Source organism: Chelonia mydas, chromosome 6, assembly GCF_015237465.2.
Source record: "Chelonia mydas isolate rCheMyd1 chromosome 6, rCheMyd1.pri.v2, whole genome shotgun sequence".
NCBI classification, from domain to species: Eukaryota; Metazoa; Chordata; order Testudines; family Cheloniidae; genus Chelonia; species Chelonia mydas.
In genome coordinates this window covers 15,599,114-15,622,477 of record NC_051246.2, presented here as the reverse complement: position 1 = coordinate 15,622,477, position 23,364 = coordinate 15,599,114, and the positions used below count along the sequence as shown (strand labels likewise).

Here is a 23,364-nt window from a genome sequence, read left to right as displayed (position 1 = left end):
ATGGATTTAGGGACCTGCAGCAAACTGGCTCAAACTCTCCCATTCCGCTTTCCACAGTCTCCCCTGAGAAGCAGAGCTCTCCGCTGGTCTAGTCATTTGTGATCTCTACTTCCAATTCCTTTCCTGACTGCTCAGTCCCCTGTGTGTAGAAACTTATCCTCCAGACCTACTTAGGAGAGTAAAGTCCCATTCTTGAGTCTCTCTTGCTTGGGGGAGGAGGGGTTGCATCTATTTCCTCCTCCTCCTCCCTTTTGCTTTAGCGCCCCCCCCCACCCCCCCCAAATCTGGTTTGTAAGTGCCCTGCCTTTCTTATCTCTCCCTCCTTATCAGCCTCTCCTAGTTGCTGAGCCTTCCACATAAGGTTAGGTGAGGCTGTGGTGTTGGTGCAAGCAGGGATGCAGGTAACTCTCTCACAGGAAGCCTTCCTAATTTAGGTATGTAATCCTCATTTCTGGGAGGGGACAGGGAGTGGGGGAGAGGGAAGTAGCCAGACCATTTTGATATCAGTGTGACTAGTTAGACCAGTCCTGTGTGTGTGACACATGCTAGGGAGCAGCTTTTTCTTTCAGTCCTAGGCCAGTGCTCTGCTCACCATGAGATACACCTTGAATCTAGCCAGAGCCTCGTTGCTGAAGTGTGACTCATTCCAAGGAGGCTGGGCTCTGTGGCGTTTGCATGAGTACATGGTGTCTAAAATGCCTGCATGTGGAGGATCCAGATCTCCCAGTGGGGAAGCAGCTGACTGGGGGGCATCAGGGAGTGCAAAGTCCACATTGTGTTTAAAAACTATGCTTGTGGTTTTTCATAACAGCTTTCCTAGGAAAGTCCCTTTTACTTTCCTAGGGGAGGATGTGAGGCCACAACAGTGAGAAGCAGAGAAACAAGTGAATGAAACAAAGCAAAGATGAGCTTCAGAAGCACCAAAGTTCACTTGGAGAATCTGAAGGCTGTCAAAGCAGCAGCCATGGAGTCCAAAATCCTTGACATCTCCATGGCCCAGGCTCACCCTGGCATGTCTCCTGACAGTTCAAACAAGAAGGTGTTGGTGGCAGCATCTGTCCACTGAGAACTGAGCTGGGAACTCCAGCTCACTTCACTCAGACCACCAAACAGCCATGGTATAATGTGGTAATAGTAATGGCATGTCTGTCAGTACGAAACTATCTACCTCTTTCTTCCTCCAGGCTATTCCAGAATCTCCTTTAGGAGAGGAAAAGCTAAAGGCCAGGTAGTGTTCTGAGGTGTGTACTCCCTCATTGGTACTTGGTCTCTGGGTGCTGCGTCATTTCTAGATTGAACAGTCAGACTTCAAGCCAAAAAATGTTCCTATTCTAGCAACTTGGCTGGTTCCAGACTTTGAGTGTGTCTTGGTGAATCAAAGCTTCTGATTTGGTGGTGCTTGTGGTCTGTTCTGCCTTTTGGGTTGGGGCTATGCTGCTAGTTGGTCCCCCTCCCCTTACGAAATTGACACTTTTTCTTAACCTGAAATTTTGTCTGTTAAACATTTTTTGTGAAAATTTGAGTTTTCTCAGCCATTTTGTTGTGCACCCCTCCCCCAATCTTGACCAGATTAATGAGGACTAGAATTGAGGGCCTCTAGATCTTTCAGGAGGGTTGGGGCAAAACAAACTGACTTCATGTGCTACTGTGAACTGAGTGTGGAAATAAGGTTAATTTTTTACCCTCCATCTACTATTACTCTGTCAACTGGAACTGGGTCAGGACTCCTAGGCTCTTTAACTTGCACAAGTTAGTTTGCCTCTTGATACTAGTTTCCCAGTGATATGCTAGGGTTAATACTTCCCTCAAAGGGGAGTGATGGCTGATTCATGCCTGTAAAAACCTCTTCAGCGCCTCTGTTTGGAAATGGGTAGAAGTCCCAAGGGGGTGTGTGTGTGGGGAGGGGTGTTAAACAAGAAACAACCCCCCGCCCCCATCCAAGTCATGCTGATGACTTAAGCGCTCCGCTGGATTAGCAGAGGTGAACCAGTGCAAAGTAAGCAAGAGTAATGTGCCACCACGTACTCAATTTGTGGACACATACCGTTTTAATTATTTGTGCTTAATTTTTACAAAATGTGCCATAGCATATGATTTGAGTCTTGGTAACATGATGCCTCTGCTATTAAAGGGAAGTTCTGGGGTTCATTATTGCTGATCTGAGGGTTATCTCTTTTCTTTTGGGAAGATGGGATGGTAATTGACCTTGTATCAGCTGTTTTAAAAACTATTGCTTGATAACACCCAACCCGTAAACACCATGTCTCAAACCACTGGAGGAGGTTATTTGGAAAGAGCTCTTGAAGTAGCTCAGTCCCAAGTTGATGTCATGGGTGTTTCCTGCCTCACCAGCCTGGCTTCAGGTGTTGAGGTGTAACATAAATGTTTCTTGATCTATGAAGTTCATTGCTGTGTGTGTAAGGTGTCCATTCTTGCTTATGATATTGAAAGCCACTCATAGAATAAGCTCTTCTAACTTGCCTGGGGGTCTTTGAAGGAGAGTTTCTCCAAAGGAAGGAGAAACCCCCGGGGTTGTGACATGAGGTTTTGTAGGGGTGTCTGGTGTCCTGGTCCTTGGATGACAAACATCTTGTCCAGGTGTCAGTCTCCTTTAGTTGGGATGGAGCTATTTCTGTGCTCTCAGTACTGAAGTGGGGAAGTTGATGTTCATGGAGGGGAGTTGGTGAGGTCATCTTCCACTGCTGTGTATGACAAACATCTTGCCACTATGGTTCTTGGTCACTGACCCCATTGCTGCATCTCAGTTCTCAGGTAGCAGTTGTGCAGTAGTTCTCTTGCAGCTTTCTGGCCAGCTTTAGACTATTTTCTTCTGAGTCAGACCTTGTCAGAGTGATCCCTGCGCTTGGGGCCCCTACCCTCAGGGAACCTAGAAGCTTCATCTCTAGAACACAGTGAACAGCCCATCTTGAGTTGGATGAACTGGTCTGAATGCACAAGTGGCAGGGGCACTGCAGATCCGCTTTAGAACGTGGACAGGCTTTCACATGTAGAGCCTTTTGTGTGCTGTGGCACCTAGTTATCCTGACAGATCTCTGTAATTCACCCTTTCCCTGGCTTGTTGTGTAAACCACAATCTGCTAGGTTAATCTGTAAATTCTTGGGTTTACATTCTCCACTGTAGCATTCTGTGGAAGGCCTGAGTTCTGGAACCCACTCCTTCCAGCAATGTACACTGGAGTCTGAGTGACAAGGCATATCTCTTTAGTTATTCCTCTAAAACACCAGGTTCTTCCTCCAGTGGTGGTTCATGTCAATTCCAATCAGGTGTGTGCACACGTGCACAATACTGGGAAGATTTTTTTCCCTCTAGCAACAACCATAGGGTTGGGCTGGGCACCCCGTGGAGTCGTGTCTTCATGACGTCCAATATAGAACCCTACCAACCCTGCAGCCCCCCCCACCCCCGCCCCGGTTTCTTCTTACCGCCAGTGATTGTAGCTGGAATTTCCCCTTGCTCTTCTCTTGCTTCAGCAAGTGGATTAGCAGTACTCTGTACGCTGTGCGTAATTAGTTTCCACTAGTTAGTATAGTTTAGTAGTTTCCTTAGAAGTTTTAGTTACAGGGGGTTTCCTCCCCCATTTTGTTGCTGGGGAATACCATGATTCCCGGACTTTAAGACTTGCCAGATCTGCGCTAAGCGCGTGCCAAAAAATAATTCCTACACCTCCTGCTTAAGGTGCATTGGTGAGGGTCACCAGAAAGACCACTGCAGGATCTGTCAGGAGTTCTGACCAAGAGCCATCAAGGAGAGGGAGAGCGCGTTATGGAGGCAGCTCTCCAATCTGAGTCGGACTCAGGCACCGCGGATCCCAGCATTTTGTCTTCACCGCGGAGCACTTGGGCGCCAAAGAAAGATGCTGGCAGGGAAGCTAGGCACTGTTATGCAACCTCTTCAGGGTCATTTGAGCCTTCAGCACTGGTCCCCAATCAGTGTCACAAAAGAAAGGTCAGAGAGAGGTCGAGCTCCTTCAGCAAAACCGAGGGACCAGCCACCAGTGACACCTCAGTCAGGCCACAACTCAGGGACTCAAAGTGGGGCCACATTGTCTCACTTGGGCAGGAGTCAGTCTAGTCCTGGCCCGTCTTGCTCACCACGCCCATCGGAGCATCTGCCGCTCCCATCCACCTCTGAGGCGGCACGGGACCTATTGAGGCTAACAGTGCCATTCTCTCCAACAAGACAGGAGAGTGTCCTGGCACTGCAGGTCTCATCTAGACCCCCCCCTCGTCATCTCTAAGGGAAAGCCAGAAATGATAGCATGCCAATTCCCATCACCTCGGCTAGCTCCACCATAGAATCATAGAAAGCAGGGTTGGAAGGGACCTCAGGAGGTCCTCTAGTCCAACCCCCTGCTCAAAGCAGGACCAAGCCCCAATTTTTGCCCCAGATCCCTAAATAGCCCTCTCAAAGATTGGCCTACTAAACCCAGGATTGTGAGTTCAATGCTCAAACCACTGAGCTATCCCTCCCCCCATCCAGAGTGTGTAGTTGGTCCCCTGCTTCTTGATGCTCTACCTCAAGAGGAGCAGCACCACCCTGGTCTTCAGAGTCGGACTTGTACAGAAGAGCAGAAGATCCTCCTCGCAGCACCATAGGCGGTCCCTCCCAATCCAGTGGGCCCTTCAGTCCAAAATCCACAGCAGTGGCCTTTTTGTACTCCGTGAGCCTTCCATCAAGCCCAGGGTCAGGTGCAGTGTCAGTAGTCTCCGTAACATTCGTCCCAGAACCAGTGCCTCAGGCGTTAATGCCAGCACCTGCAGCACTGTTCTTGACACTGGTGCTGACTGCGGCACAACAACCAACTGCTTCGGCGCTGGAGGTATCAGCGGCCCCCATTGCAGCCTCGGTGCAAGACACACCCTCGGAACCAGCACTGATACCACCTCCGTCATTGGTGCCAGCTGCCACGGTGCCCACAGGAACCCCAGCGCTCATGCCGCACCAGACTCTGTCAGCACAGACACAGCATGTCTCTTGCACCTGCGGGACCAGGCCAGCCTTCCGCTTTTCCCACTGGGTCAAGAGATCCCTCGGGTGGGTCTGATAGGGAACAACCACCTACCCTGGTGGTTTCCTCTTCCTCCTCACCAGATGAGAGCCTAGTAGGCACATTGGAGCCTTCTAGACCTGGGGCTACTAGAGTGTTGCAGGAGCTGCTGCACCGAGTTGCCCAGGGTCTGGGCATTAAGGCAGAGGAAGTTGTGGATGATGCGGACCCTATGGTGGACATCCTGGCTCCCTCTGGCCCCACCCATATCACTTTACCACTAATAAAAACAATAATGGACATGAACAAGACCCTTTGGCAGACCCTAGCCTCACTGCCACCTACGGCCAAGCGCAATGAGCACTAGTACTTTGTGCCCTTCAAGGGCTATGAACATCTCTTTTCCCACCCCCAGCCTGTTTCCCTGGAGGTGGACTCTGCTAACCAGCAGGAGAGACATTCAAGACCCTTTGCCCAAGAATAGGGACGCCAAAAAATTAGACCTTTTTGGGCGAAAGGTTTATTCCACAGGGGGACTGCAACTCCGTATATCCAATCAACAGACCATCGTCAGCAGATACTCCTACGATGCCTGCTTGGCGATGGCTAAATTTATGGAGGAGTTCCCCCTCAGACTCCTGCACTGAATTTTCAGCTTTGGTTGAGGAAGGGAGACTGATCTCCAGAGCCTCCTTTCAGGCGGCGCTGGACAGGGCAGATGCAGCAACCAGGGTTATGGCTACTGGTGTGGCCACGAGAAGGGGCGCATGGCTCCAGGTTTCTGGCCTCCCCTATGAGGTACAGCAAACTATTCAAGACCTGCCCTTTGAGGGTGAGACTCTCTTTTCTCAGAAAAGTCTGACAAGTGTCTGAACAGTCTTAAAGATTCCAGAGCCACCCTCAGGTCCCTGGGCCTCTATACTCGCTCAACACAAAGGAGACATTTTCCACCCACAGCCCCAGCAGCGGTTTGGTCAGCAAAACAGCCAACACAAGTCCAGAAGGAGGAATCTTAACGCCAGGGGAAGGTCATGCCAACCTTCTGGACAGGGCATCTTCAGGGTCCAAGCTGGCCTTTTGAAGGCCTGCTTGAGGACGGTGTACACACCTAACAGTGGGTACACCCCATCTTACCTTCTCATCCCCAAAACCCCCTTTCTGCCGTGCATGGTATAGTATCATCTTGGACTGATGGGTGCTCCGCATGGTAGAGGGGATACTCCATCAAATTCTGTGTGCTTCCTCCCTTCCACCCCCCTTCCCCGTCCCTCTTCAAGGACGCTTCTCACAAGCAGCTCCTTAGGAGCAACTGCACCTCCTTGATCTCTTTAGGGGTAGTGGAGGAGGTTCCTCAGGAGCACTGGGGCAAAGGCTTCTATTTCTGGTATTTCCTAATACCAAAAGCCAAAGGCGGCTTCAGACCCATCGTGGATCTGCAAGAATGCAACAAGTTTGAAGAAACTCAAGTTCCGTATGGTCTCTTCGGCCTGACATCGTTCCCTCATTGGATCCAGCAGACTGGTATATCGCCCTCAGCTTGACGGATGCATACTTTCATACCGCGGTCATCCAACCCCACAGGAAGTACCTCAGGTTTGTGGTGTGGTAGCAATTTACAGTCCTTCTGTTGGGCCTGTCAGCAGCACCTCTTGTCTTAATCAAACGCATGGCAGTCGTCGCTGCATTTCGGCGCAGGCACCGGGTACAGGTGTATCCTTACCTCAATGACTGGCTGATCCAGGGCCGCTCCAAGACTCAAGTGGAAACTCAAGTCGGATTCATCAGAGCCACCTTTGACAACCTGGGTCTTCTAAACGAAGCGAAATCCACTCTGTCCCCAGTCCAGAGGATGGAATTTATAGGGGCAATATTGGACTCGACCCAGGCCAGGGCATACCTACCACAAGCAAGGTTTCAGGCCCTGATTTGAGACCTCAGATGGTTTCCCACCACCACAGCAAGAAACTGCCTGAGGCGTCTTGGTCATATGGCTACATGTACCTGTGTAGTGCAGCATGCTAGGCTCAGGCTTCGACCACTTCAGTTGTGGCTTGCGTCCGTGTACTGCCTGGCCAGAGACAGCCTGGACAGGATAGTGACCCTGCCTCGCCTGGTCCTCAACTCCCTCCTGTGGTGGCTTGACCCTCAGGAGGCATGCTCAGGCATCTCCTTCACCAGTTCACAGCCATCTCTGTCACTAGTGACGGACACATCAGACTTGGGCTGGGGTGCATATCTGGGAGACCACAGGACTCGAGGCCTCAGGCAGATCTGGCTCTCCACATCAGTGTCAGAGAGCTGAGAGTGGTGCTTCTGGCGTGCCAGACCTTCCGAGCATGCTTAATGGGACAATGTGTATCGGTCATGACTGGCAATGTTCTATATCAACAAATGGGGTTGGGGGGAGGGGTGCACGCTCCTCTCCCCTATGCCAGGAAGCCCTCATGCTGTGGGACGTCTGCGTCGAACATTCAGTACACCTGCAGGCATTGTACCTCCCCGGGGTACAGAATGAGCTGGCAGACCACCTCAGCCCACTGTGTCCTTATTCCTGTGCTATACCCAGTCATGTTGGGCTTCTCCAAGACTCAGCCAGGCACCCTTCTGACCAAAATAACAATCCCAGTGTTTTCCACATCGTAGCCCACACAAGAGAAAAGGGTCAGACCTGCCATTACATTGAGGGAAAGGGCTATGACACCCTGAAATCTGATTCCCACCTCCCCTCAGGGGGAGAACCAGTACTGTAGAGAGATCAGTGTTCCCCAGTCAGCCAGAGGGCAATTAACAAGATGGTGCCTTTGCTTCCCTCTACACACAGTGGAACATATCTGTGTGAGCAGCACTCCAGACCATGCAGACGCCCACGTATCAGTCTGGTTCACTTGTTCAGGCTCTGACTCAAGGACCAGACTGCATCAAACACTCAGTCCACCAGATCAGGCCTATCAGGTATCCATGACTAATGGATACAAACAGCCCCACGCTGGCACAAGTACTCCCCAATCAGAAACAAGGTACAATCTTCCTCCAGAGGAGTGTGTAACATGGAACCCTGGCATAGCTACGAGTGGTTCCTTTGCCTGGATGTTGAGATTTCAATCTTCCAGAGGCGGGGCTTTCCCTAGATAGGTCTATTTGCCACTCAGTACAACAGGAAGTGCCAGCAGTTCTGCTTCTAAAATTGCAGCCCGGGCTCCAGTGCAGATGCGTTCCTCCTCCATTGGGGAGGTTGCCTCCTATACGCCTTTCCTCCTATTCCGTTTGTTTACAGGGTACTCCTCAAGATCTGGAGGGAACGAGCTCAGGTCATATTGATAGCACCAGCATGGCCCTATCAGCACTGGTACACCTCTCTCCTAGACATGTCCGTAGAAGCCCCGATCACCCTGCCACTCTGCCCAGACCTTCTGTCGCAAGATCACAGATGTCTTCAACATCCAAACCTCGAGTTGCTTCACCTCATGGTGTGGAAGCTCCATGGTTAAACCTGATGGAGCTTTCCTGTTCAGGCCAGGTTAGGCAAGTACTCCTTGGCAGCAGAAAACCCTCTACAAGAGCCACATACCTTGCCAAGTGGAAGAGCTTTTCAATCTGGTCAGTGCAGCACCATTCGCCCCTGACGCTAGCCTCAGTGCCGCTTATTCAGGACTACCTCCTCCATCTGAAGCAGCAGGGCTTTCGTTATCAATAAGGGTGTACTTAGCCACCATCTCGGCCTTTTACCCGAGTGAGGAGGGCCGCTCTGTTTGCTAACCAGATGGTCAGCCGGTTCTTAAAAGGACTCGACAGGCTATACCCTAATGTCTGTCAGCCTATCCCTGCCTGGGACCTCAACTTAGCCCTCTCTAGACTCATGGGAGGGGGGTCCACCTTTGAACCGTTAGTGACATGCTTCCTGCTCTACCTCTTACAAGGTGGCGTTCCTGGTAGCAATAACCTCAGCCAGGACAGTGTCTGAGCTCAGGTCCCTAACATCAGAGCCTCCTTACACCGTGTTCTCTAAGGACAAGGTTCAGCTCAGGCCCCGTCCTGCTTTCTTCCTGAAGGTTGTTTTGCAATTTCACATCAACCAGGACATCTTTCTCCTGGTATTCTACCCTAAACCATATTCTAGTGGCAGGGAGCAGAAGCTTCACTCACTAGATGTTCACGAGGCGCTACCTTTCTACATCGAAAGAACAAAGCCATTTAGAAAATCAGTCCAGCTTTTCGTGGCAGTGGCAAACAGAATGAAGGGCGTACCCGTGTCCTCACAATGCATCTCCTCCTGTAGCACTCGCATATGTAGAATGTGATCCAACCTTGCAGGGGTTCCCACACCCCGATCACCAAGCACTCCACCAGGGCGCAGGCTTCATCAACAGCCTTCCTGGCCCAGATCCCTACTCAGGAAATCTGCAGAGCAGCAATGTGGTCCTCCATCCACACCTTTACCACGCACTATACCATTACCCAGCAGGCCAGAGACATGCGGCCTTCTGACGAGCAGTGCTCCAGTCAGTGGAAGATTCTGTCCCCACCTCCTGAACTTGAGCTTGTGAGTCATCTGGTTGGAATTGACATGGACAAGCACTCAAAGAACAGAAAACTCTTACTCACCTTCTCGTAACTGTGCGGGGTCGGCAGGGCTCTATACTGGATGCCATGAAGACACGACTCCAGGGGGTGCCCAGACTGACCCTATGGTTGTTGCTAGGGGAAAAATCTTCTGGCTACTGTACACGTGTGCACCTGATTGGAATGGACATGAACAACACATCTCTAACGACAACAGTTACGAGAAGGTGAATAACTGTTTTTTGTCACAACAAATTTTTTTGGTGGCCTCAGATTTCAGCCACCAACTCTTGCTGGTGGCTGCTCTGACAATTTTTCGTAAAATACTTAACTCTAGGAAAAACAAATATGCCCACATACATGCTCAAATTGTAACTCATTTATGTAGGGTTTTGGTTTTTTTGCAGACTCAGTAAAAATAATGTATAGTTGTGTCTATTCTTTACTGGACCAAAACAGAATAGAAACACAATTAAGGTGCTTTGCATGTTGTTCCCATTGCGCTTTTTTTTTTTTTTTTTTTTTTTAAAAAAAAGACTTGCTAGCTACTAAGTCTGCTGTTAAAAGTGATATAAACATATCAGTTTTCACAGCAGACTTACTCAATTCTGGGAAGCTGGGGGACAAATTAAGTTCTGGATGGGGCGGTGGGTAGGGAGGCAGCAGGGGTATGTATAGGAGGCAGCAGGGGGATGGAGCCTGCTGCCCACCACCCCAGGGCTGAAGCCCAAGACTCACTGAACCCGGGAAGGTGGGGAACTCCCACCCAGCTGCCTACTCCTCTGTCATTTTGTGGCTCCAGGGGAGGGGCTTTGGCCACAATAAAAGCCCCTGGTAGTGGCATTTGAGAAACTCTGCTCTAAAGTACTCAAGCCATGTCTACACTGGCACTTTACAGCGTTGAAACTTTCTTGCTCAAGGATGTGAAAAACACCCCTAAGAGATGCAAGTTTCAGCACTGTAAAGTGGCAGTGTAGACAGTGCTGGGAGCTGCTCCCCTCGTGGGGGTGGCTTGCTTCACCCCCCTCCCCCACCCCACACATACACACTGGGAGAGCTCTCTCCTAGCGCTGGTGCCGCGACTACGCAGCTGCATTAAAGCACTGCACTTCAACATTGGTAGTGAAGATATACTCTGTGTTTAGCTTCTCAGTAGGGATTATATATGGAACAGAGGGGGTCTTGATGTTAGCCCTGAAAGATGCTAAGCCCTTATCTTACTCAGTTTGCATTTATCAATCCGAAGATTCTTGCTGACCTGTGCAAAATAAACCATTGTGGAGATGTACCTTGGGGGCGGGGGGTAGTGTGTCTCTGGGGTGGGGGGGGAGGAATGTGTGTGGTTGGTTGGTTGTTTTTTGTTTTAAGGCTGACGTGTTTCCAGGTAAATGTTTTGTTTTGGGTCCAAGTGTGTCATAAGCCATTTTTAGGGGGTGACAAGGCTGTAGAAGAGGAAGGTTTTGCTGCATTTCCTAAAAATGCTCAGACTCTCGGTTTGCTTGGTTTCCTCGGGAAGTTAGTTCTACCCCATAGCTCTTCCATGCTTTATGATCCACATCCACATCTTTGTGCACAGCTGTCAGTGGTTCATAGATCAAAATTTGGTCCAATGGAGCTGAGGCTTGATTTTGCTACTGCTTTGAAGATTGGGACCAAGTCTTAACACTATCATCGGAAGCTGAGGGCTTGTCTACACTGGCAATTTATAGTGTTGCAACTTTCTTGCTCAGGGGTGTGAAAAAACACACCCCGAGTGCAGCAAGTTTCAGTGCCATAAAGCGCCAGTATAGACAGTGCACCAGCCCTGGGAGCCGTGCCCCTCGTGGAGGTGGGGTGGGTGGTTTGTGGTGTGTGTTTTGTTTTTGTTTGTTTAAAAAAAAAAAAAAAAAAAAAAGTGTTGGGAGAGCGTTCCCAGTGTAGACTAGCAGCCATTGGAGAGACTGCATGAGGTGCTGCTGCACTGTATGAATTAAGGGTAATGAGGTACTATTCATGGGTGCATCTCAGAAAACTGCTCCCTTCAGGTACACTCGAGGGGTATTGGAGAGTGGGTGTGGGGAAGGGTGAGTAGGGCATTCTTGGTGTTGAAAAGTGCGAGAGAGGTAAGGCTGAAGGAGCTGCTTCAGCCTTGCATGCAAACAAAGTTTAAGGGCATCTGTCTGAAAATTTTAACCTCTGAGTGCTGAATGTGGTAGGATGCTGCTATACTGTGGCGTGAATGGTGTCTGGGATTAGGGTGTTCTGTATGTAATCTATTCTAGAACTGCTACTGCTTAGTGCTAATGAAAACCTAGATCTCTGAAGCCTATACAGAAGGAGACATCGAAAGAAGCAATATTCTCTAGTGGCTAAGCCTTAGCATGGGACTCAGGAGGGTTCTTTCCCCAGCTCTCCCACTGACCTGCTGGGAAGCCTTGCACATGTTGCTTTGCCTGTTTCACCTCCCTGCCCTTTGTCTTGCCTTTTTAGATAGCTCTTGACCTGAAGGGCTTATACAACTCAGCGTATATACAGCACCTAGCACAACAGGACTCCAAGGTGCTACTGTGATAAAGGGGTAATAACCACGAACACTTGGTTTGCCAAGGTTCCATGTTACACACACTCCTCTGGAGGAAGATTGTACCTTGTTTCTGATTGAGGAGTACTTGTGCCAGCGTGGGGCTGTTTGTATCCATTCATCATGGATACTTGACAGGCCTGATTTGGTGGACTTGAGTGTTTGATGCAGTTTGGTCCTCAAGGCAGAGCCTGAACAAGTGAACCAGACTGACATGTGGGTGTCTGCCTGGTCTGGAGTGCTGCTCACACAGATTTGTTCTACCGTGGGTAGAGGGAAGCAAAGGCACCATCTTGTTAAGTGCTCTCTGGCTGACTGGGAACACTGATCTCTCTACAGTGCTGGTCCTTCCCCTGAGGGGAGGTGGGATCATAGATTTCAGGGTGTCATAGCCCTTTCCCTCCATGTAATGGCAGGTCTGTCCCTTTTCTCTTGCGTGGAAAACACTGGGATTGTAATTTTGGTCAGAAGGGTGCCTGGCTGAGTCTTGGAGAAGCCCAACATGACTGGGTATAGCACAGGAATAAGGACACAGTGGGCAAGGAACTGAATTCTTGCCCCTTCTCTTTGTGTCTCGCAGCCTCTAATGTGAAGGAGACAAAGGAAACTGCCTCATTATTGCTACATTCCCATATCTTGTACATCATACTCCTAACCATTCTGTTCATTGCATTAAGTTAGGAACTAAAGAACTGGCTAAATGCACCTGTTAAAACCAGATTCCCAAAGGGCATGGGCTTGCTAAGTATTCTCTTGTGCAGATCCATGCCAGTGACAACAGATGCCCATTCAGTTGGGCCTAAGCTGGCAGCTAGGCAGAAGGTTGCAATATCTTTTAGGTACCTCTTACCATAGTATTTTGAGCACCTCACAATCTTTTAAATACTTATCCTTGCAACATCTCTGTGAGGCAGGATGGAGCTATTAGCTGCTCTCTGCCTCAATTCCCTCCTGTACAATACAGATAAATGACTCACCAAGGTCCATACAGGAAGTCTGTGGCAGAGGAGGGACTCGTACACAGGGCTCCCAAGTCCTAGGCTCATCCTCTTCTCTCTGCTTTGAAAACTACCTATTCCACATGGCTAACAGGGCAGCTGATGCAAAGGGGGAGAGGATGGGGAGCTGTTATCACAAATGTGCTATGAAGTGACAGGACTAGCTGTCTAATAATGACTCTGCTGGGATTGGTTGGCAGACACCATAAAAAAAAAAAAAAAAAAATCTTTGCGGAGGGGGTGGCTTTTCTCCAGGGTGGAGCACAGGGCAAAATTCTGCTCTGAAAACTAACGTTGGAGAAGCAAAAAAAAAAAAATAGGCCAAAGGTTCTGGCAATGGCTTTCAGAAGCCCCTTTGCTGATGAGACCCAAGGGGTGTGATTATGCTCAATCCTTGGAGAAGGAGCTGGTTGCCTGTGTTTTCACTGGCTAATAGATAGTGAAGGGGGAGGAGGTTTCTGTCTGTCAAGTCAGCAGTGCTGCCCTGTCTCAAAGTTTTGGCTTGCAGTCTCTCTAACTACAAGTCTGTGTCCCCCTCCCCTGTGCCCCAGTACCCCATAAATGCTGGAGCCCATGGGCAGCCTGGGGCCCAGCCCTCACCCTTGCTTAGAGTGGCAGTAGAAAGTCACTCTCACCAACCATTTGGGGCTAGCAGGCAGCCTGCAATCACTTCTCTCTGGACAGACTTCCTTCTTTCTCACCCCAGAACCATGGTGCTGGAAGATAAAGCAAATTGATTTGTGCATTGGGAGAAGAGGCACGTGCTGGTGGGGATAGGTGTGTCCGTGCCTATCACGGTCTCTTCTGCTCATGCTTCGTATGTGCACAGCAGTAGAACTGGATTTTTTTTATTGGTGAAGGAAGATTACAGGGCGGAGGCCACCAGATGTTAAAATGCAGTTCAGACTGTCTCCAAAGCAAATTAAAAATCTCTTGCTGGGCTCAAAGTCCTCTCTGTGCTGTAGTGCCTGATAAGAACTGAAGCCAAGAAGGCTATTGTATGTCTGAAGAGGTCTTGGACAGTGAAGGAATAAGACCTGCTAAAAGGGGCAAGCCTGGTTTGGTTTTACTGTTACAAGTAAAATGACTGGAAGGCCTCTGCTTTAGAGATCCGTGCATTGGAGTAACTGAGTTTGCTGTATATTAGGTTTGAGGGGCATAGGTGGAGCCCAGGGTTGGAATAGCAGGGTGCAATGGGCTGCGGGACATCAGCAAGAATGGGGCAGAGCATGCTTTGGAGGGGAAGAAATACAGCACAAACTTCCTGTCCCTGCACCCTGTGTCTGTTTTTCAAACAGTGCCTATGTCTTCCTTGTAACTTTGGTGCACAGCCTGCCTGCAGCCCACTCTCCACATACTGGTGTCTTGCTGGGGAGCGTGGGAAAGTGAGCCAAGGCAGCTGGTGCAGAGGCCAGACTAGCCCTTTCATGGCTGTATCTGTTGCTAAAGTATCTTAGCAGATATGCTGGGACGTGGTCGCTCTGAGATGGGTGAAGGAGGGGCCCACCCCTCTACATCAGTGTAGGTTTCTCAGGAGAGTGGGTGCTGAGGGTGCCAGTGAAAGGCTACCTTGTCCTGGTAAACTAGTGGGAATGCATCTGGATGACCATATGAAGTAGTCGGGACCAGCAACCTTTGGAATCGGGTAGGCAGCACTGGGGCAGGTCTGGTTAGCACCAGTTTGCAGCAGGAGGTAAAGATCTGCTGTGTTGGATGCTGCATAAGATGTGTACAGCTGACCCTGAGAAGCCCCCACTGATGAGAGGCATTCTCTTCTCCCATGACCATCCCCATCCCTTGCAGAAGGGGTTGGAAATGGTACTTGAGGTCACGTTGAGCAATTCCATGTCCCCTCCCATAATCCCCTTCACTACTGTTCAGTTCTAGCCTGCCGTCTGTTGCCTCCCTCCCTGCGTTACGTTCACTCTGGTTTTCCCTGACTGTCTCTACAGCTCTCTTCCCTCCTGCTTCCTCACTGGTGGTGGCTGGGCTGCTTCTCCCATGATTTTTTGCATCTAGACCTGGCTGTGCTGTGCCTTAGCCAATCAAATCCGACCTTCCTTCCTTACAGGTGTGTATGGAAAACTATTTATTTATTTATTTAAATATTTAATTAAACTCTTTGATTTCTTCCTTTTTCACTATATGTAATGTAATTCTCTGCAAATACAGAAGGTGGGTCAGAGGGCAGTGCGACTCCTGCCCCTTTAGGACTTAGGGTCACAGATGTTCCTCACAGGTTGTCTGACTGTCATAGGCCTGACTGGGTTGAGATTCATAAAGTTAATGTGGAAGCTAAATGTTCCTCATGGGGCAGGGACCCATCAGGGGAGCAGTGTCTAATGGGGTTTGTGAAACTCTGGACTGAATTAGCATGGACTGGGTTGGGTCTCACAGGTCAAGTAGGTAATCCTCTAAACTGCAGCACTCTGCCTCCATCAATGAATGGGGTGGCAAGAAGCCTCTCCCCTTACCAGAGCAGATACCCACCAAAACTCTAGTCAAAACACCTCCCTAGAGGGCCTCTTCTCACCTGGAGCTGGTGAAGGAGCCTATGATTCCTCTTTCCCTTCCAGCCAGACTTATCACCACCTGTCCTATGACTGTCACTCACTCACTCACTGTCTTCCACCAGGTCGTGAGAGGGGAGTGTTAGATGCCCCTCGAATAAAATGGGAGTGTTTTAAGCACTACTGGCTTTGGAGATTTCCCTCTGGGCTACTTACTCATGCTTCTCTCCTGGTCAGGGTTGGCTCCCTTCCTATCCATCAGGGGATCCTTTCAGAGGAGAGAAGATTGGCTCTGGCAGGACTGCACTGGGGCAGGGGGGTATAGAACTGCCTTGCCTGTACAGATCCTACCCTGGTGAGGCCTTCGTCAAAGAAGGGAGACTGAAAAGTCTAATTCCTAGACTTGAAGGCAGGAGCTGCTGAGAGCACAGATCAGGGTTTCCTGTAGTAGAGGTGACACTTCTGCCATGTATGGCAGGACAGTTGCCCTGGCCAGCCGCTGCTATTGTCCCATGGGAGGGGTGGCAGAATTGACACTTGCTCTTTCTTTGAGTGCTGAGAGAACCTGGCCTTGGGATTGATATTTCATCTGTCTCCTCTGATCTCTTCTCTCCTTCCTTCCCTCAACTGTATGTCGTGAAGTGAGGGGCTCCTTCCCCTCTTACCCCCCCCCCCCACCCGTCTGACGCTGGTTTTCTCACACGCCCCGTGCCCTACACCCTCCCTCCTCCCCACCCCCTGTGTGGGGCCCTCGTCACCATGGACGACTCGGAAGTGGAGTCAACTGCCAGCATCCTGGCCTCCGTCAAGGAGCAGGAGGCACAGTTTGAGAAGCTGACCCGGGCGCTGGAGGAGGAGCGGCGCCACGTCTCGGCGCAGCTGGAGCGCGTCCGGGTCTCCCCGCAGGATGCCAGCCAGACGATGGCCAACGGCACCCTCACCCGCCGGCATCAGGTAAAACCCCCTTGGGGGAGAGGTGGGCTTGGCAGAGCCCTTTTGGCTGCTCCTGCATGAACTGTGGTGGACGCGGGAGGAGTATTTGGCAGTCTGGCTCCTATCAGAGTTGCCCTGTCCCCTCCCAACTGGCTCACAGAGGAGCTGTCTCTGCACCTCATAGATTTGAGTAACTGCTGTAAGAACTTACCAGATGAACTGCAGGTCTGGGGGCGTGAGGTGGCATTGCTTGACCTCTCAATGATGCACAGAGGGCCCTCCATACATCTGAGTGTAGGATTAGTGCGCTGGGGAACAGCTGCATGGGCCAGCCTCCATAGTGCTGTAGACTTGTGGATTGGGACTCCACGACAGATGCAGCCCTGCCCAGAAAACCAGGGGCCTCTGGCTCCCTTGCCCCAGAAGCCCTATAACTAGTTGTGAGGCCAGAGGTACCGGCGTCTCTGCTCTCCTGGGGTGCTTGCCTGGTACCCTCTATAACCTGATGACGTGACACCTGTTGTACAAAGTGCCCACCCTGGGGATGTGGCAGGCAGAGCCCAGGAACTCTCACAGGTGGCTTTGAGTGGCACTCTGGGCTCTAGCTAAGTGCTACTTCTCTCCTCCGCCCGCCCCCCCCGGGAAAAAAAGAGATCTGCTGCTGCACCACTCTAGAGGCCATGTTGTATTTGTGGCCCCCACTGTCTCAGTATTTGGGTACCTCATAATCTTCAATGTACTTATTCACCCCCTAGTGTTTGGTGTGGCAGGCAGAGCTGCTGTTATCCCCATAGCTCCAGATCAGGAACTGAGACAAAAAGATCAAATTACTTTCCCAGGCTCCAGCAAGTGTAGTGTGGCAGAGACCTGGGTTCAATACCCTACTCTGAAGTCCCAGGCTAGCACCTTTAAACACTGAGTAGTCAGATGGGGCAGGCCAAGTGCCAGGAGGGGATGAGGGAAGAGTCTGCCTGAGTCTCCAGGGCTCTTAACTGGCCTGAGTCTCCAGGGCTCTTAACTGGCCTGAGTCTCCAGGGCTCTTAACTGGCCTGAGTCTCCAGGGCTCTTAACTGGCCTGAGTCTCCAGGGCTCTTAACTGGCCTGAGTCTCCAGGGCTCTTAACTGGCCTGAGTCTCCAGGGCTCTTAACTGGCCTGAGTCTCCAGGGCTCTTAACTGGCCTGAGTCTCCAGGGCTCTTAACTGGCCTGAGTCTCCAGGGCTCTTAACTGGCCTGAGTCTCCAGGGCTCTTAACTGGCCTGAGTCTCCAGGGCTCTTAACTGGCCTGAGTCTCCAGGGCTCTTAACTGGCCTGAGTCTCCAGGGCTCTTAACTGGCCTGAGTCTCCAGGGCTCTTAACTGGCCTGAGTCTCCAGGGCTCTTAACTGGCCTGAGTCTCCAGGGCTCTTAACTGGCCTGAGTCTCCAGGGCTCTTAACTGGCCTGAGTCTCCAGGGCTCTTAACTGGCCTGAGTCTCCAGGGCTCTTAACTGGCCTGAGTCTCCAGGGCTCTTAACTGGCCTGAGTCTCCAGGGCTCTTAACTGGCCTGAGTCTCCAGGGCTCTTAACTGGCCTGAGTCTCCAGGGCTCTTAACTTACACTGCAGCAGGCAGTACATTTGGCTTGATCTCCTTTCTCTTCTTGTGGCTATCTTACACTCTGTACTGTTGGGTTTTGTTAAGGGGTAGAAGTCAAGACCCTCTGTGCCCCTGTTTTAAAGGGCCAGAGGACAGCTGCACTGGCAATGCACAGAGGGTTTGGTTGTCCGGCTGAGGATACTGGTGCTACTGAGAAACTTCCCAGGCCACACTGGAGTTAGACAAGTGGATTTTTATTCTTCAAAGTGGCGGGGGGGGGGGGGGAGAACAGTTCCCTGGGCCGTAAGTGGGAGGAGAAGTGAACGTATGTGAATATTATAGGCAGTGAAAAGCCGTTACGCTCTGTGGTCTGCTTTTGACTCTCCACGCTGTTCTGTTCCCTCTAATCTCCCTGAAATGCTGGTATGTCTCATCTGGTGGCCTGTGGCTTCCACATCAAAAGAAGATGTGAAATGTCTTGTGTCTCTCTCTCTCTCTCTGATGGAGTTGGGGTGTGTGTACCCAGAAGGGGGCCTTAGCCCTTCTGGTAGGAGGTACATGGAGTTCTGAAGAGTCTGGCTGCCATGTGGAGCACTGGGATGTCTGGAGGGTGGAGCACTAGAAATGGCTGCTTTTTAACTCCTCCTGGGGACTCTCCAGACTGCACTGGGGAATAGCATCGGTCTCCTGCTTGGCTGTGTAGCACAATCTCTGCAGCACCATGCCCTTCACCTAGGGGATTGAGATCTCAGGGCATGGAATCGCCCTGGCTGCTCTTTACCACCTCTACCTGCTGCTAACCTCTGGGGCACTGGAATTGGATGCTGCTGAGTCTGGAACTGAGACTAGGGTGTGAGGCTGTCAGTACTGTCCTTACAAGGTGGAGTGGGGCACTAATCCCAAGGGCATGAGGCCTGGCCTTTCTTGCTGGGAGGCAACAGGACGATGCATCCTAGGCGGTGGACTAGGAAGCATTATAACGAGCTGATGTGGCTTGTTTCAGAACGGCCGTTTCCTGGGCGATGCTGACTTGGAGAGGCAGAAATTTCCAGATCTGAAACTCAACGGACCACCGGTAAAGGACTTCTGGGAGGAGCTGGGATCTCTTGTTGGGGGCAAGGCCTGAGTTCAGGGGCACAGTGGCTGGTTTTTCCTCCTTGTGGAAGGGACCCATCTTTTTAAGTGTTGCTGGCAAGGCTTCCCCACCCCTATCTGTGCCATAGTGCATTCTCTGCAGCCACCAGCAAGCAACAGTGATGCCAGGGAAGCCTCTCTCTTTTGGGTAGATGTTTTCTGGCTTTCGGCAGAAAGCCCTACCACAAATCCCTTCATCCTGGGCACTCCTCCCATTTCACTTCTAGGGTATATGCCCTGTAGTAGAAGCTGGAGGGATGGGCTTGGCCTGTGGTGGAGAACTGGGCTCTGCAGGCAACCAAATACGTGAGGGGCAGTGTCAGCACAGGGCCAGTCTCCTCTTGTATCTAGTGGTTTCCATTTAAAGTGTGTGTGTGTGTGGGGGGGGGGAGACCCTCCCCACTGTGTTGTGGATAGAAAACTCTAATAAAGGGCTCCTGCTACACCCATGTAGTTTCAGTTATCACTCCGTTAAATGAGAATGGAAGACAGGATCCAACAGGAAACACAGAACAGCCCTCCAGGTTCTGAGATCCTCTTATTTCCTTTATGCACCACTCCCAAATGACACCGATCTCCCTCCCAACAAGGGGACCATGCAATCTGTCTTCCTCCTGCATCAAGCTGAAGAGAGCACCCTGCTTGGCTTCCCCCCCCACCCCCTGGTCTGGCCACCATTGCTGCCAGGCTGCTGCTGCTCCCCAGATGCTACTGCCTACTGTGCCAGCCTAGCACAGTGAGAATGGGGTTGGGGGAGCATCTGGGGCCTGTGGGGTTGGGGGGGCAATGACAGGTGACCCACCTAGATCCTTCCCCCAACCCACTGGTGGGTTGGGACCCACTGTTTTGGAAATGCTACTCTAGCCAGGAGATGGCTCAGTGCATCCTTGCCTAGACAGTACAGATAGAGAGCTAAGGTCGTGGAAATGCTGTCTCCTGTGGGTGGGATCTGGCACTGTTCACAATCTGGGCTGACTTGGTGTGCTCTTCCCTCATCCCAGGACCGCAGCCACCTCCTCTACAGCACGATCCCCAGGATGCAGGACCCGGGCCAGATTGTGGAGGAGACGTATACCATGGAGGAGGACCCAGAGGGTGCCATGTCGGTTGTCTCAGTGGAGACATCTGATGATGGGACCACCCGGCGCACAGAGACCACGGTGAGGGACAGTAAAAGAAAGGGGATTGTCTTGTCTTCAGTAGTGTTGATCTGGCCTGCCCTCCCCCGGGGTTGGTGAGATGGCCTGTACACTAAACTCTCTATCCTACGTGTTTCTGTAGCACTGTTAACTGAAGCTGGGGATGAGGGCTACTGGTCAAGATGGAGGGGCACAAGCAGAGCTGGGGGAGTTCAGGCCTGAGATAGCAGGGGGGTTTGGATGATTAGGGGACATCAGCAGCCCTTGCATTTGTGATCTGAGAGCATATCCTTTTCCCCATCTCTTCAGGTGAAGAAGGTGGTGAAGACTGTGACCACGCGGACAGTACAGCAGGTCCCCGTTGGGCCAGATGGGTTACCTGTGGAGGGTTCTCCTGTCTCCAATAACTACATCCAGACAGTGGACAGAAACTTCCGTAAAAATGGTAATGGGGGGCCTGGCAGCTACATGAGCCAGCCTGGCACTGCCACACTCCCCCGCAACTATCACTATTCAGATGGCTATGGTCGCCCCTATGAGGACGGCTACCCTGGCAGCGACCACAGCTATGGCAGCCTGTCCCGTGTGACCCGTATCGATGAACGTTATCGTCCCACCATGGATGGCTACCGGGCCCCCAGCCGTCAGGATATCTATGGTCCCCAGCCACAGGTGCGGGTAGGGGGGAGCAACGTGGACCTGAACCGCTTTCACCCAGAACCGTATGGGCTGGAGGACGACCAGCGCAGCATTGGCTACGAAGACCTGGACTATGGGATGATGCCGGACTACGGCACGGCCAGGCGGGCGGGGACTCCCTCAGACCCCAGGCGGCGACTCAGGTAGGAACAGCAGGCTTTACACACTGTAGCAGAACACTTTTTTCTGCTGAGTATTATTCCCCTCTTCTCTCTCTCCTCCCGCCCCCCCCCCCCCCTCGTGCCCAGCAGTCGGTGATTCCAACAAAGGTGTGGACCTCCATAAGGCAACTGTTAATAGCTTGTGGATGTGTTGGGGCTGTGGTTATTACTCCTGAATGTCTGAGCCTAATTGTCATAGCTGTGGCATCTAGTTGACGCTCAAATTATGCAGCTGCGGCATTTAACCTCCCTGCAGCAATGAGTACTACAGAGTTATCGTGCACTGTCTGGAGGCTTTTGTTCTGGACTTACTGTCTCTTGATCGCATGCCCCATGGTTTTGATGTTGGTGGGCAAAGTTTAATGAGGGAGACAGGGACTGATTGTGAGTCCTAAGATGCCTTGATCTCTCTTTCCTTCCCCAGCCCCCTTTGCATTGTGTCAAGATGCGCCCTGCCAATTTGGCAGGGGTTTCTGTTCCTGTAAGCCTGGCCCTAGCAGGGGTGGGCAAATTTTTGGCCCGAGAGCCACATCAGAGTGCGAAACTGTATGGAGGGCCAGGTAGGGAAGGCTGTGCCTCCCCAAACAGCTTGGCTACTGCCCCCTGACCGCCTCCACCCCATCCAAGCACCCCATCTCCTGACTGCCCCTTATCCAATGCCCCGGCCCCCTCACCATGCTGCTCAGAGCAGCATATCTGGCCACTGTGCTGCCTGGCCGGAGCCAGATACACTGCCGCGCTGCCCTGTATGAGCAGGCAGCCCTGCCGCCCAGAGTGTTGCCTGTGCGGCCGTGTGGCTGTGGGAGAGGGGGGACAGCGGGGGAGGGGCTGGGGGCTAGCCTCCTGGGCCAGGAGATCAGGGGCTGGGCAGGGCAGTCCCGTGGGCCGGATGTGGCCCACGGGCTGTAATTTGCCCACCTGTGCCCTATAGCCTGAGTCTGCTTGGGTTGGACAAAATAAGTTTGCTGTCAAAGAATGCATTTTGGTTAATGCCACTGCACAGCAGCATCAAATCTGTTGCTGCACATTGATGCAAAGACGTGAACGTCTCCGCAGAGTGTTGACTTAAACTTGCAGCTACCGCTGAGCTGGGATTCTAGGGTGTGAGGGGTCAGGCTGGAGGAGGATTGATTCCTGGGCAGGTGGCTGACTTGGGGTGCACAGCGCCTTGAAGGAACACACTGGGGAGGAGAAGCGATCAAATCTGACAATAGCAATTGGATCCCCTGTGCCTTGTGCAAATCAGTCACTTCCCTAGCTGATTAGCCAAGTGCCGCTTTGACGGGATGACTGCACTCTGGGGTCCTATAAAAGTCTGGCATTGCTGCTTCTGTGACACTGTATTGTCGCAGGAGTGCTGCTAATGTACTATTTACACAGAATAAACTGAGGAGCCAATGTGAGGAAGGGAACCAGACAGGAACATCCCCACAGGAAGTTGTTGCCTGCACTTCGATGCTATCTAAGTATTTGATGCTCCAACCTGCTCCAGCGTGTGTGGTTTAAAAAAAATAAAATAAAAGATCTGTGGAAAGGCTTTGGCTTTGTGCAAGGGACTTGGCTCCTTTTAGCTGAGAAGCTCTAGGTTTACTCACTGCCTTGGTGCTGCTGTGTCTGAGGGGGTCTGAGCCTCGAAGCTGAATGCTCAGTAAAATTCCTAGCATGCATGTTGCCGTAGAGCTAGTCTTTGATTGTAGAGAATGAAACTATAAAGGCCTGGTTCAGCATCCAGCTAACCCCACTCGCATCTCTCTGAGTCCTGAAGGTCACTTAGTTCTGGCTCTGGGCTGCCAAGGGGAACAAATTCCAAAGGCTAGAAGCCCTGCCACTCAGCGCCATAGAGGGATCAAATTTGCGAGTCCTGAGTCTGGACTAGGGATGAGAGATCTTTTCTGAGTAACCTGCTCTGCAGCCATTCTGGACTCTGGCATCTTGATGCCTTCTTATCTAGGCTGAGCAACAGCCCCTCTTCCATCCAGGTCCCCCACTCTGTCAGTCTGGGAGGAGTGGAAGGCTGTAAGATCCATACTCAGTGAAAGGAATGATATAGACAAGTGTTCTGGGGTTGCTGCAGCACTTGCAAAGGGC

The 23,364-nt window shown here is 51.4% G+C and overlaps 1 protein-coding gene across 11 annotated transcripts in view; it reads left to right on the top strand.

Annotated features, from left to right (window-relative positions):
• Positions 1–23,364, top strand: part of CTNND1 (catenin delta 1) — a 58,953-nt gene that overhangs the window by 13,873 nt on the left and 21,716 nt on the right. For 10 of the 11 annotated variants that reach the window (XM_043548561.1, XM_043548556.1, XM_043548563.1 and 7 more), the window contains 5 exons: positions 15,080–15,198; positions 16,280–16,591; positions 19,147–19,218; positions 20,279–20,437; positions 20,726–21,258. In XM_043548561.1, coding sequence (XP_043404496.1) covers positions 16,397–16,591; positions 19,147–19,218; positions 20,279–20,437; positions 20,726–21,258 — 959 coding nt within the window. In that variant the 5' untranslated portion in view covers positions 15,080–15,198; positions 16,280–16,396. The remainder of the gene's footprint in view (positions 1–15,079; positions 15,199–16,279; positions 16,592–19,146; positions 19,219–20,278; positions 20,438–20,725; positions 21,259–23,364) is intronic. The other variant, XM_037899325.2, reaches the window with a different exon arrangement.